The sequence below is a fragment of the Leuresthes tenuis genome, unplaced genomic scaffold (assembly GCF_036924035.1).
Source record: "Leuresthes tenuis unplaced genomic scaffold, fLeuTen1.0.hap1 SCAF_19, whole genome shotgun sequence".
NCBI classification, from domain to species: domain Eukaryota; kingdom Metazoa; phylum Chordata; class Actinopteri; order Atheriniformes; family Atherinopsidae; genus Leuresthes; species Leuresthes tenuis.
In genome coordinates this window covers 14,097,632-14,112,718 of record NW_027325373.1, presented here as the reverse complement: position 1 = coordinate 14,112,718, position 15,087 = coordinate 14,097,632, and the positions used below count along the sequence as shown (strand labels likewise).

Genomic DNA, 15,087 nt, shown 5'->3' with positions numbered 1-15,087 from the left:
AGGCTCAGCTGTGCTATAAAAAGGCATAGGATGGGGGAGGGAGGGCTGCCGTACAGCAGGAACTGTGCAGACACAAACACGGGGATCCAGGGACAGCAGCCCCTTGCACTGGGATCTAAAGCCACAGCTTGGAAGAGAGGTCAGTACAAGGGACAAAGGCTCAGTAGAAGAAGAAGAGAAGGCAGAACAGGCTGTGACTATGTCTCACTTTGTCGGAGGAAGTGATGAACAGGGGAATATCAGACAGAGAGAGAGACTACAGACAGGCAGAGTAGGCATGGTTGTTTAATGGGAGGGAAAGTGGGAATACTAAGCAGCGCATAAAATATCAAACTGTCCTCTGGTTTCTGGAGGCAATGGTGAGTCACCGTTTAAAGGGGTTAACATCTCCAGAGGATCAGACATGTCTGTGCAATGCACGGGCTTGTGGTCTTGAATGTCATTCAAGCGATGTGCTCAATGGATTACATAATTATCATTTTGCTGTCACATTTCACTGCGGATTTTTGCATCGACTTCTGCTAAAACTAAACATTCCATTCATTAAACCTCCAGGCATTAAAGGTCATTTTCACACAAGCCTCTGTAGCCATTTAAATCCACTGCAATGCTTCTAGCCCCCATAATGGTCATTAACACTTGATCACTGAGTGTTATTGATTCTTATGTGCACATGCTGCACATTGCAGTGACCACTTTCAGTCGCATTCACAACAGTTGCAGCTAACAACAAAATTTCTCATGCTCCATCATTTCACCAAAATAACAGAATATTTCCAACTGCACTGACGTCAAAGGGTCCCCTGTTCTCTCTTAAAGGGGCGGTGCTCTTAATTAAACTGCAGATTACCATAGTAACCAGCTGGTATACAGAGTGAATGTACTAACAGATCATTTACTTAATACTATTTTTTCCCTCCAGTTGCTTTCAGGAGCAATCAGACATGGCTTGATGTCCATGTGCTTTATGAGAATGGTTGACACGACATCCTTTGACAGCTGCAGACTGACTGGGTCTTTTTTTAGCTGGGCAGCATGTTAAAAAACTGTAATAACGCTTGTGGGTGGGACATGCGAGGTGGACTGATGGTAGGGGGGAGTCGTGATTCGTCCAGCATTTTTGTATTTCAGTTCAAGGAGAAAATGAAGAATTCCTGAATTCACTTCTATTCACTTCACATCTAAGTGCACCTTCACTGATAATTCAGGTTCTCTAAAATATTTTTACATTCTGCACCTAATTGCAGGCTGTTGCATGATCTTAATAAGATATTCAAACATTTAAAGGGGGGACCATGTGGATCTTGAAAATTTGATCCTGATGGGATAAAGTCCAGTTCAAATCCTGCCTGATCTATAATTTGATTAACTTTGGAATTGTCTTAAAACTTTTATGCTGCAGGAATGCCACATTTTGTTTCCCTTCCATAAATCCAAGGAACACTAAATCATACAGTCTTGGTTGCACCATATTTGAAATGTCAGAAATGCCAAAGAAGCAATGGTACCAAAAGATAGCACCATAATAGGCCAGAGTGGGATTCCCAAAGAGGCTCCGTGCTGACTCAGATGCCTGCCTCCAAGTGACATTTACAGTGACCATGGGGTTAATGTCTGCTGACATAAAACTGGACACCTGAGACACAGCACCAACACTACTGAGGCGTGTTGCTAATGGGAATCAGAAAACAAACTTGCAGTGAATGCAGCTTTGGTGTATTCTTAAATGTGTGAGTGTTATTTTTCCAAAGGGTAGCTTTGTTGAAACAACTTGCATCACCTTTGTCACAGCCACATTGTCAAAGGTTTGTTCAATCTAATCTAAAGTCAGCCCCGTTATTGAATTTTTCTTAAGCTGGGCTGCGTTAAAAGTGTGATATAGAAAAATCATCAAGAAACAAAACAAAACAAAACAACAAAATGGCTTTTTTAGAGAAACAAAATTCAAACAGTATCATATTCATGAATAATTACTATTTTTACTTTTCATTTTTCTGTATTATCACACTCAAGATTTTAAAAGCTAACCCTAAAGAATCATAATCGTTTTCTGGACTCAGTATGTTCGGTCCTTCTTGGAGACTATTCCAAGACATCTGGAATCACCAAGTAATTTGATAATTCCTCCTTCTGCCTCTTGACACATGATAATTCACGTACCAGAAACTGCTCAGATTACTTGACAACCATAACCAGTACACATGTAATGTATATATATATCCTATAATCTAGAGTCAAACACAACTTCCAAAAGACAAACCAGAAGATGATAGTAGATACTGATGTTAAGTGCTCCACATACAGTGAATAAATGTAGCATTTTGACATTAATCAGTGGAAAACAGCTGTATAGCCCAATATGTTTAATCACCACATGAAATGACAGCAACTTTACAAGCTCTTTTCAACTTGAAGGATATGTCACTGGCAAACTGCTACTTGAAGATATCTATTCACACAAAGGACGCACACGGCCAACCTTCTTCCTCATTCTTCCGTCTGCTGTCTTTAAGTTAGCAAAAAGAAAAGAGTAAACAGGAAGTCATTTCGTTATAATGTTCTTTATTTAGTCAAAATGAACAGTCAGTCCTGAGCCAATCAGCTGCTGTGAGACTAGAATTGCTGTCGTTGTTTACTCTGAGTTGGCGGCGTTAACGAACCACACTTGCTACAAATAGAAGCCTCTCCTGTCTCCTCTTTATTTCCAGGACACCAGAGCGTAACAGGTTGTGCTTGTTTTTCAGTATATTTAAATGATTGATATTTGAATTCACTTAAACAGTAAAGGAGAACAAAAATAGGGCTATCTTTACAAGTGTCGAGACACAAGGTTCAGGTTCAGGTTCCATGCTTTGTACCCACTGGGAGTTTTGGCTTGCAGCAGTCGAGGCTTGACGTACATTTTAAAAACAAAAACAATAGCCAACATTGTACTCAAGGGACTATTAGCCTTAGTGTTGGTATGCTGAAAATAATTACAGAGTTGTGTTGTAGTCTCTGTTAATCCTGAGAGTTTGAATAAAGGTAACTAGAATTCACTTTTTGGTTTATGAAGAATCCCCCCCCCTCCTTTTTTTTTTCCATTCTGACCAACCGCTGGGGAGATTCAGACTCATTAACTGTAACTGGGGCATTAGGGGAGTCACGGAAAGGTTGGGTCATCTATAGTTATATGAGTTGTTTGCAAATATGTTAGTTATATGTTAGTCCAAGGTGTGAATGGTGGTGGAACTGCCTGGTGTGGAGAATTAAGACAGCATTTGTGTCAGCTAGGTGATATTTGAGGCCACCTCCTCTCTATAAAGTTGTTTTTTTCCCCTCAAGCCATTGGTCTTTGCTGTCCAGGATGTGTACACCTCTGTCTTCAAAAGTTACTCCACTTCTTGGGGTACAACTTATGGGCTGAGTCTTTCCTTCTAGCTAGCTCTGGACTCCATCTACCACAACATTCAGATTTTGCCCTTATCATCCTGCAGAGTGGGACACGTGGGTCAGTGACTCACGGCTTTGCAGTGACTCTCATATGACCTTAACTACTCACAATGTCCCAGCTACTGTTTATAAGTCTGACACTCCCATCTGTAACTAATTTGTAAACTGTGAACACACCGTAGGAGTACAGACACACACAGTCAGAGCAGTTTGCAACTATAGTTGCCCCCCACAATTTTTCCTTAGTTATGCATGTACATTACTTCTGAAGGTATCTCCATTGATGTTTTTATGGATGTGCGAGGTTGATGAAAAGTGCACCATGAGTCACAAACTGAAGTATGCACAGATTAGAGCAGGGGATTTTCACAGGAATAGGTTTCTTTGACAGAATGAAATGATTCCATTCATATTATAGTGTTACATAACATTCATGATTTAAAGATATTCATTGTATAATTAGTAATAAAGAATATTTTCAGTAAAGCAAAATTGGTGAGCAGTTATGTAAAACTTTACAAGGGGGCAGTATTGCATTGATAATGACTTATCCAAGGTGGATTTGATAAACTACCAAATTACAAAAACATTGACAAATATTGTTTTTTCTTGTGACTGCAACATGAACCCTTGTCTTGAAGCTGTGAATTTATCTCGTTTTCTGTGTCCTTTTCTGCCCTCCAGTTGAAGAAAGACACTCTACAGACACAACACAATGGCAGGTAATTAACACATGCTTCAGAGATGTTATCACTGCTTTATTGCTGATGATTATCTCAGTGGAACCTGCTGATATGTATTTTGATTATTAAACTAATGCATTGTCAGTAAAGCAGAGGGTAACTTTTGTTTTTTCATGGACTCTACTGCCCTCTTCTGGTATGCTTTGATAATGCATTGAAAGTCCCAACTCTCCAGTATAGGAACCCTCCACTTACATACAGTATTTCATTATATTACAGAACTAAATCACTCTGATGTGATAACACAAATTCTGTTGTATAATCCAATGCTCATGTAAAATTGACATGACACATCTAATAAGCCCTGTTTTTCATTTCTTGCACATTGTTTAGGCATGTGGTTCCCTATGAACCCCTGGCTACATAGCATTAATAGGTAGCAACAGTTGCCATGTCAACACAGTTTAAGTGATAGCACAAACCTTCAACAAAGCGAGCACAGTCAAAAGAGCCCGCTGGACCAAGTGACTGTTTGGTCTGTTACCAAAAAATGGAAAATGCATCAACATCCAACTTGCAAGACATTCAAGATGGTTTGTTGCAAAAATCTCTTTTTGGTGTGGAAAAAACACCCATGTGCACGGATTCCTAACCTTTCTTATTTATGCTCATTTCAGACAAAATTAAAGATGCCAAGATCATCTTTGTTGTGGGTGAGTACTCTGAGGTGCTCTTAATACTTTCCCAGTAGCACGTTTAACTGTGAATAAAACGATTTCTTTGATGCCACAATTTTGATTTTTCTTTTGTTTTCTTTTATTTAGGTGGGCCTGGCTCTGGAAAGGGCACCCAGTGCGAGAAGATAGTTGCTAAGTATGGCTACACCCACCTGTCTTCAGGTGATCTGCTCCGTGCTGAGGTGGCTTCTGGCTCTGAGAGGGGCAAGCATCTCCAGGCCATCATGCAGAAGGGAGAACTTGTACCCCTGGTAAGAGAGGAATCTAGGATTTATTAAATCGAAAAATTGGTTTTGATTCTTTGCAACTTATACTGTTTTTGAGCATACACAGATAAAAAAAAAGATTTTATGTCCTATTTTCTGTCTGAAATGCTGTATCATAGTGAAGGTTGATCAGAAAGTTTGGTGGCTGCTTGCAGGACACAGTCTTAGACATGATTAAGGATGCCATGATCGCCAAGGCTGATGTCTCCAAGGGCTTCCTCATTGATGGCTACCCCCGTGAGGTGAAGCAGGGAGAGGAGTTTGAGAAGAAGGTAGGAGCATTGACAGCATCTTGGAGTACAAACTGTCCCTGCAGCAATGAATAGAATAAGCTTCAATTATCAAACTGTCTTTGATCTCAGATTGGCAAACCATGCCTGCTGCTGTACGTTGACGCAAAAGGAGAGACCATGGTCAAGAGGCTCTTGAAACGCGGTGAGACCAGCGGCCGTTCTGATGATAATGAAGAGACCATCAAGAAGCGCCTGGACTTGTATTATAAAGCAACTGAGCCGGTCATCGCCTTCTATGAAGGCCGTGGTATTGTTAGGAAGGTGTGTATCGCATCTATTCTGCCGACAAACAAAAAAGTGAAATGTTTGTTAAATGTGACAAATCTCTGTCATCTTTTTTTATCCACAGGTTGACTCTGAGCTGCCCGTGGATGACGTCTTTAGTCAAGTCTCCAAGGCTATTGATGCACTGAAGTAAAACAACATAACTAGATGAGCTGTGTCTGGTTGTTGTTTTTTTTGGGGGAACTTTCTCTGTGTAAATTTTGTAAGAAATTTACGTTGCTAAAAAGAATAAAAATAATACATGACCCGAGTAACCAGGTAAAAAAAAAGAAAAGATGATCAATTGAGGATGAAGGATGCCTTAGGTCTAATCCAAATCCAGCAATTAGAATCAGAGTTTAAAGCAACAAAGCAACAAAGCAATTTGAAATATAATCCACAGCATCCAGATACACTTTTGTCCATGTATATAGGCTCATTTGTAGTATAAATGTCTTGCTCCATTTCTGTGCAGAACATGAATGTGGATGTATCTACAACTCAAAAATATGTCCATATTTTGCTGAAATAGTGCTAAAATTGAATCATTTTCTTTTTCCAGTCTCTTAGAACAGATCTACAGAGAGCACATTATATTTTTCATATTGCTAATCCTGTAATGCCTCCTTGGTCAGGTGATTGATGAGAAGTGGAGGAGTGTGAGGTAGCACTGGTTGCTTATTTTTTGTTTTAGGTGTGCCAAGTTAGCCCCACTGGACAGGGATTATGCAAATTTTCAATGTTGATAAGATATGCGAGAAAAGGCCATGCAACAAATGAGACTCCTCTGGAAGCTCAGGAAAAGTGTCTTCTGTGGGAGAAAATAACTCCCTTTGGTGAAAACTTTTGTGAGAGCACAAAAAGGTGTTGGAAGGACACTAAAAAAACTCTCTCTAAAGGACTCCTGTGGCATTGACATCTCCGCCTGTGGACAAAGTGTGGAAACGTGTACATGTACATTACCTTTACACTGACAAAACTTTGTCCTGTTTTCCACTGTCACGGACTGCAAACATGCATTTTCAAATATATTTGAAGAACAGAGATGTTCCATTTCTATTCATAACAATGTAACAGAGATATCTATAAAATGGTATGTGTAAAAAAAAAAAAAAATTAAAGATTCTATAATAAAGAACTGATATTATTTGATAATAACTCTGAAACAAAGTTGACACTGACCCTGGACCAAACACACACATAAAGGGTGACAATGAGGCAAATGCTTTTCTGTTCATTAATCATGGTGAAGACACAGGAGAATGTAGACAAAACAGGATACAGGACAGCCTGCTTTAGCCATAGTTCACCAATGTTAATACAAATTTTCCTTTGAGGCCTTGATGACCAACTGGCCTTCCTCTGCCTCTCACCTTCCTCGTCTTTCTTTCAAACAAACACATGTATTTCCAGCTGGCCAAGCAAACATTACAGCAGGTATCCGGACTTCTCTCCATGGACAGCCCTGATCATGACTTTGCTCTGTGGGGATGAGGAAGGGGAAAAAGACTCTGAAGGTGGACAGGATGTGTCTATCGGAAAGTCAATCAGGAGAAGGCGTCTCTAAGCACTTTCATAAAGTCATTGAGGATGCTGCTTGAATGCTAGGAATGCCGTTCTTACTAAAAGGTGCAAAAACAAAGGGGACATGTGGAGGTTGCTGTATGGCACGTACGGCACAGAACGAAAAAGAGCCTTGTGTCTGGGTTAGTGCGAGAGAGAACTATTACACTTTATGTTTACCTGCAGGCCGGCAGCTCTGGGATCAAAACCAAAGATAAACCTTTGTGAATTATGTCAGAGTACCACTTCTTGAACTATTGTTAGTGTAAGTAAAGAGAATCTAAGCAATCCTCACGCATGACCTGCTTAAAGCCTCAACATGTAGGACCTGTCAACAGGTTATCAACACATTTGTTTGTCTTTTCACCTACTACAGAACTAATGGTTGATTTTTTTGAGCTAAGCTTAGATATCATGGCCATTGGATGCATACAAATGGCCCATCATCCAATCATCCTGTGTATTGTCTATGCATTTTCAGCTTTTCATGTTTAATTTAACACCACAGTGGGAAGAGATGATTTGTCATTCCACACTAGCATTTTACTGCTAACACAGCCAGTTAAAAAGGCAAAGCACCATGTAGGTCATGCACAGAATAAGTAAGTGATAAGTTTTGGTTTAAAAAAGGATGAAACCATTAAGACCAAGGAACATGTTATATTTCTGTTTTTTTCACCAACAGCGCCAAAGTGGGAGTGTGAAACCACATTATTTTCTAATCAACAGTAGTGAGTGTAAAAGGTTTTTAAAACAAGGATAGTTTCACAAAAATGAGCCAATTAAATCATTTCTCATTGTCGATAGTAGCCAGAGCTATAACGAAAGCAGCACTACAGGTATGATAACTAACTACCACTACCTCCCCAGCAACCATAATGTAAGATATTACAATGAAGAGATGACTTTACATGGCTTTATGCTGGACCGCAATTTCTGACAATCAGGACTTTATGGGATCACGAAGCTAGTTATTTGTTTTAGTCCGGGCTTTTAATCTACACCGCTGGACTGAAAGTGAGCTGCCAGCTGTCTTACACTCTTTTTGTTCATGAGTTTTACCTGTTAGTTTCATAGCTTCCCTATGAGATATTCCAGTTATTAAACATATGTAACTACAAAGTGAAACTGGCTGTGCTCACTCTAGTAGCACCGAGAAAAGCAACCTTAGGGGAAATTGCACTTGGTTGTTGTGTTCTCAGAAATGCTGATCTGAGTCTAAGATGATAAATGCCCTCGACAACTACTGAGTCATTTGACATGCGACTGAATACTGATTCAATACCTTCTCCATCACACTTAAAAAGCCTATTGTTAGTAGGTTATTTTTCAGTTGGGTAAAACAGGTTTAATTATTCCTTTTGAGTTATATCAAAACTTAAAATTCTACCTCAGAATGTGAAGGGTAGTTTGAGTGTCACTTAAATTATCCAATAGATTCCAAAAATCTAAGATTTCGTTCAGCTGTCAACCAATAGGTGACATCAAAGTGGGTATACTCTATGTCCTAAAATCAAATTTTCAATTAGGACAAGAAAAATTTACACTTTCATCAAGTAACGGTCCACTAGAGTTAAATTTAGTTTGTATGTCGATTGCAAGAGATTGGCTAAAACCAACTTAGGTATAAACTTAAATGTGGCCATCAAATGAAACTACCCAAATCACAAAGAACCACACGAAACAATGAAATGAGACTTACAGGTTGTGTAGAGGACTTGAAGATGAATGGTATTTAATAGAAGTTTATTGTTTCAGCAGATTTTTCCTTTTATCAAACAGATAATAGAGATAAGGAATTTCAAAGTGTCACAAAACACCTAAATAATTTAGATAATTTTCACTCGTTGATAAGCAGCCTGCTCATAAATAATTCTAAGAGGTACAATCAGTTTACACTTACAATGACATGCTATGTGGGATTTTCAATAGAGTAACACTATTGTATCACTCACCATCTAAGCATTGTGGCATTTTTTTTTTGCAACAAACATAGTAGATGTGTAGTAGAAGAAGAAGAATTGAAATGTTGCAATTTGCAGATATATACTGCTGAATCTACACTCTCACAAAAAAAGAAACAGGATTACAAAAGTGTGAAACCTGAATCAGCATTCATACAATAGTAACAAAAAACATACAATCAGCATTGACAAAATGAAAAGTATGCAAACAGTTCTGGAAACTGAGCATACAGCATGTTTCTGAATTCCTCATGAAACCTGAAGGAAGATAGGGCAATTTAAAGAACGGATAAACTCAGAACTGTTTATTACAATAAATGAGAGCTTAACAGTGACTTTCATATCAATTAAAGAAGAAATTTTTCACCCTTCTTTCACAAGATTACACAATTTCTTCTGTTCTGAATGAAATGTCTGTGACATGCTTTGGTCAAAATAATAGAAATACAATACAACAGCTCGTTTTCCCACCATGAATTTACATCTTTTATCACACTGACTTGATAAAGTCGCTCTACCCCCCCTATTTCACAGGGTCTTAGATGAGATAGGTAGTACTCAGTAACCTTTGACACACATTGTAACTATACGAGAGTGCATGCACTAAATAACCTGAGAGCTAATATCAGCTCACATCAGACTTGACTGAAAATTTTATTTTTAAGTACTAACATTTCACTCATCTGGAGTCCAGCCATGAACTGATCCAGGTTGTTATAACACTACACCAAAGAACAAAAGGGCCACTCTGCAGTTAGCACACCAGTCAAAACTCACCTTGTCATTCCGCTGTCACGTATCAGTTTGTCAATCTCTCGGCTTCTGTCAAACCATTCCTCTGTGTATTATCAAGGTTTTTAGAAGCTAATGTCAAGTTGCTTACATGGATTTCGTTTCACGGAAGTTAATTTTCACAGTTTATTTTAGTAGGACTAGTTGGCGTATTCAGTGTCAAATCTGAATATTAGCATTTCTATCTTTCAGGAGCATTAATCAAATGTCTCTTTTCTGAGTTGAGATAAAAAAACACGAGGCAACGTCCTGGTTTCCATTACCTTTCTTTATTTTGTGAAAAAGAAAATATACAGTTTCCAAACAGTATCCATGATAAAAGTTTATATAGACAGTGTAGGCGAGAAACTAACGATCTGAACAGTCCATAAAATCTAAAATCTCAGAACTGTTATCTGTGAGGCTAAATGTGATGTGGACATTCACTGTCTCAGGGGAGTCATCTGGATAATTAGTCAGTCATCAACACAAGAATAATCTGGGAGTAAAATGTGAAAGACAGTTATTTGTGATTTCATGACTAGAATGAATTGGGATCAGTCAATTAACTGAAACCTAGGCTCACTTGAATCTTGAAAAGAGTCTTGAATTACATTCAAAATGAGATAGGACTTTGCAAATGAGACCATTATATAATGAGAGCCTTGTCATTCCACTCCCCGAGAGGACTGAAGATGTACATTAAATTACTTTGTAATGATCATAGATTTATATTCATCGTGTATCAGCCTACTATATCACCAGTGCAAGGCCTAGTGTTAGATCCCCCCTTGGAGGACGATAAGGAAATGAGGAAGCCGACGCATACACTTTATGCAGTCTGTACTTCGCTATAGACTGCAGCATGCTGGCTGGCTGGCTGGCTGGCAGCACAGAGACCCAGTGGCACCGTGCGGGAACTAACGTCAACCTGTGATGAAAGATGATGGCCGATTGTTTCCTGTTATTGAAAAACTACTCACTGTGAGGGGGGCGGAAAAGTTGAGGGGGCAGGCACCAGTAAAAAGGAATGCTACTGAAGCAGAGTGCCATTGTAGAAGCATGTCTTGGGTAACCACTGATGTGAATGCCAACTGCAACATAAGAAAAAAAACAAAAAATCCTGAACTGCTTCGCTCATGGCTCGTGTGAATGTCAACACTAACTGCAACATATTCCTTACCTACTAAATAAAAGTCTATAGAAGTAAACATTAGCGTCAACTTAACTTCAGCTTTTCTTATGGCCTGTGCATTTGCTTGAACATGCTACTTAAAAGAGGGAAGACAAATCTTAGCACAGAATACACTGCAGTCCAATTTGTCACCTTTGTGACAATTTGTGCCTTTTTCATATGATCATGCTACAACTCAATGAAGAAGTAACACCTCTTAACACGCGAGTACTGGCCAAACAGAGGTGGTTATCAGTTTGTGCTTTCAAGAAGCATTTTGGTGTCGTGGAATCAGAGAAGTGTTGACAGCTTCATTGTCTGGAGCATCAAACTTGTTTACTCTCTTTGTAAAGTGCCCAGAGAGGATATTCATTGTGAACTGAAACCAGAGAAATAAACTGACCAAAAATGGTGTCTTTGACCATGCTCGCTCTCCCTTACACACTACTAAGTCATGTATTACTGGTAAGTATAGCTCTGAGAGCTGCATCAACTTTGAAGACCCCTTTCTGCTTCCTTGCTTTAATAGAACGTTGAGGTGCCACACAGTCTGTCCCACCTCGAACTAGACATATGTAAAGGGCTATGGATTAGCTTGATTTGACACCATCTTACACATGTAAAATTTTAAATTCATTAAAGTGGATAATGACCTTTTGATAATACATTTCTGACACTAATAAAAACTGATTTGTGTGTTGAAGGACAACCTAGTTCAAATCAGAACCTTCACGGTTAATTTGCAGGCCGAAAATGCAACCTTCAGGACATGTATTAATTATAATCAGCTGTAATTGATTTTCTTTGTCCTCCAACTGCAAGTACTTCCTCCAAGGTGGAAGTTAGCATGTTCCTTGCGTTGCATATGTATAAGGATGGAAAATCCTATGAAAAAGGATATGTATGGAAAAGACGATACATATTAGAATAGTGACATATTTGAATAAAAATACTGACACCTCAAACACTCAACATGCAAGTGGAGACAGAGAAAAACATAGCTGCCAGATCCTGTAGTTATTTATATACTTTTGTTGCATTGTTGAAGTGTGTCTGTTTGTCTTTTCCTTGGATTTTCTCCTCTGCCCAATAGGCTTTGTGTGGAGAGTTAAAGGGAGGATGACTCCTCTGAGTCTGTTTGCTATAGAAAGGATGTTTTGTCTACTCTGCAACTCTTTCTTTGTGATGCTGTGGCAGCCAGAGAAAAAAACCATGTTCCATGGGAACCTCAAGCTTCTCTCATTTCTGGGTTTTACCAAGATTAATTAGTCAGTTGATAACAAGCTATTTAAATATTGAATATCAAATTAAATTTACGGATTACATAAGTGAAATAAGTACAATTAACAGGAAGCTTATTTGACCTCTCAGTTACTCTCAGTTAACAGTCTGCGTGATAAGTCTACTTTATGAAGATATGTTTTGAGACATTACAGATGAAAAGAATAAATAATGAGTGTTATTCACAAAATTAAAACAAAACAAAAACAACTTTGCTTTGCATGAATGAAAATAGAGTGTTTGGAAGCATCTTAATGCAAATATATGGCCAAAGGTGCTATCAGTTTCATTTAAAAAGAAGTCTTGTTCTACTCTGCAAAAACAAGTCAATCAGAGCAAGAAGGGGCTTTAGGAGAGGATAAATCACTTCAAAGCACAAATCATGCAAACCATTTGCCATCCATCCAAAAACAGAAAGCCTAGATTAGACTACCTAAAACCCTTAAAAACTATAGACCGGTTCTGAAACAGCACTCTTTGGACAAATGAAACTCAGAGCGAAAGATGAAATGCTTCATGATCTGAAGCATCATCTGTCACACAACTGGAGGTGAAATGCATGGGTTCCAATGGCAGTGGGATGCTATTATTCATTGATGATATGACAAATGTCTGCTAGCATTCTAAACACAGAGTCGCACACAGCAAAGCTGATTGGATGACACTTCACAGTACAGATAGATAGTGACCCCAAACATGATGGAAAGGAAACCCTTAAGCTCTTGAAGGTGAAGTGGAACATTCTGAAAAGCCAAGTCAGATGTCTGATCTCAACATAACTGAGCTGCATTTCTCTTGTTAAAGAGACAGCTAAATGCTGAAAGAACCAGAAACAAACAACTGACGTAAAGAGCTGGCAAAGCAACACACAGGAGAAAACCCATTCTTTTGTGACGCCCATGATTCCAAACATTAGTTACTTACTGTGTGCAAGAGATTGTTTGCAAAATATTACAGCTGAAAATATTCACGATCCAATCTCTATTCTAATACATTTTTAGAATAGCAAAAATGAAAAAAAAAAACTGTGCCAAATGGTCTTTTACAATGCAATCTCATGATAGGCTATGAAACAGCTTTGTTGGTCCATAACACAAAAACGTTGCATTTTCAAAATTATTTTCTTTACTTATTTCCGTACAGAGAGGCAACTTATGTCTTGATGTGTCTTGCTACACACAATAAAGTTCATCATCGTGATTCCTCACATTCCTACCTCCATGTCACTCATGAATAGGTAGAGTTAGAAGTTAAGAATGCATGGTTATGATAAGATTTTACTTTAAATCAATAGATTTGGTTTAATAGATGGATGGGGGTAGAAAATATATATACAGTTAGGATATATACCTTTTACTATTCATGTCCTGCAGTAGGGAATTGTGTAGAATGTGTGCAGAGAAAATTACTGCCACACCATCATGCCTTACTGGCACTCTTGAATAGAGTAAAATAATTTTCCATGTTACCTGTGTTATTGTTATTGTAAAATCAACATCTCTGTACTGAGAATATTGCTCACTCCAGTTCTACACCTATCTGTCTTTCGCATTTATTAGATCCATGTTCTAAACCGATTCTTATTTTCTCATTGTGTGCAATGCAAATGGTGAATTCAAACATATTTTTTTCTTCCATTAGTTTGTGCTTTCATCCCTGTTGGAAACATTGCAAAATAGTTATCTTTGTTTTTTTTTTTTTTTTTTTTTTACTAAAATGAAAGCCACAGAATTGTGAAGCAGTCGTAGAAAATTGCATACATGAAAATAGCACCTGCAATACCTGTCAACTAATTTTCACTAATGGACTAGCTCTTATCTTTGAAATAGGTATCAGTAGTGTAACACAATAGTAGACAATGGCTATAGTAAAGAACTTTAACCACTAATAGGTGTGTAATCTCCTGTAATAGCATAGTAATGACACTGAAAATGCTTTGGAAAACTAATTTCCAAATGATAAGATGACTGACTAGTTGAGGACCTGGAAAAAAAAAAAACTTAAGTAGACTGGAGACAAAACAACTGACCCTAATGATGAAACTAATACCACTAAAATGTACAAGGAAAGAAAAACAAAACAGACCTCTCCCACATCTACGGTTCTGACTTTTCATTGATCCTAATAGAAATCTAATAACATTTGAGACAACAGTGTAAGGATATTACTAATTGATGACTGAAGTTCTGATATTACCAAATTACCAAACGTTGTGACTCAAAGACATGAGTCTACGTCCTCTGTAGACAGACCCAGTCTAAAAACTCTGCTCTTTAACAAATGGGAACATCACGAGTTCGGTAAAAAAAATGCTTTTAGCTTTTTTTTTTTTACTTCATCAATGACAACATTCCGTTGGATCGTTTTATTAACATCACAATGAAACGATCGAAGTTTTTGTTCTGTCTTGCCTAACCAAGCCACACACTTGAGGTTTAATTCAGGATTCAGGTGGTTTAACACTTGAGGTTTAAGTCCATGTGTGTCATTGCTTCCCGCATATGAGATTTGCTTTGTGTCGTGATTTATATATACGGATTGGACACGCCGTGACCAGAACAGCAGATATTAGAGTGAAGACAAGGAAAAAAAAAAAAAAAGTCCAGTGGGAGGGGTACAAAAGTCAATCTGCACCGCCCAGGCATATGAAAAAGTTTGG

The 15,087-nt window shown here is 38.3% G+C and overlaps 1 protein-coding gene across 1 annotated transcript; it reads left to right on the top strand.

Moving 5' to 3' along the window:
• Positions 1-33: 33 nt before the first annotated feature.
• ak1 (adenylate kinase 1) lies at positions 34-5,844 on the top strand. Its single transcript, XM_072371396.1, has 7 exons — positions 34-139; positions 4,117-4,154; positions 4,793-4,828; positions 4,940-5,103; positions 5,274-5,390; positions 5,481-5,672; positions 5,761-5,844. Exons 2-7 carry the CDS (start codon positions 4,148-4,150, stop codon positions 5,827-5,829), a joined length of 585 nt encoding a protein of 194 aa, XP_072227497.1. The 5' UTR covers positions 34-139; positions 4,117-4,147; the 3' UTR covers positions 5,830-5,844.
• Positions 5,845-15,087: the final 9,243 nt, after the last annotated feature.

Excerpts from the sequence above, each read along its gene's own strand:
- ak1 (XM_072371396.1), top strand. Across the intron at positions 4,829-4,939 it reads CAAGATCATCTTTGTTGTGG|GTGGGCCTGGCTCTGGAAAG; the intron begins GTGAGTACTCTG and ends TCTTTTATTTAG. Across the intron at positions 5,673-5,760 it reads GCCGTGGTATTGTTAGGAAG|GTTGACTCTGAGCTGCCCGT; the intron begins GTGTGTATCGCA and ends TTTTATCCACAG.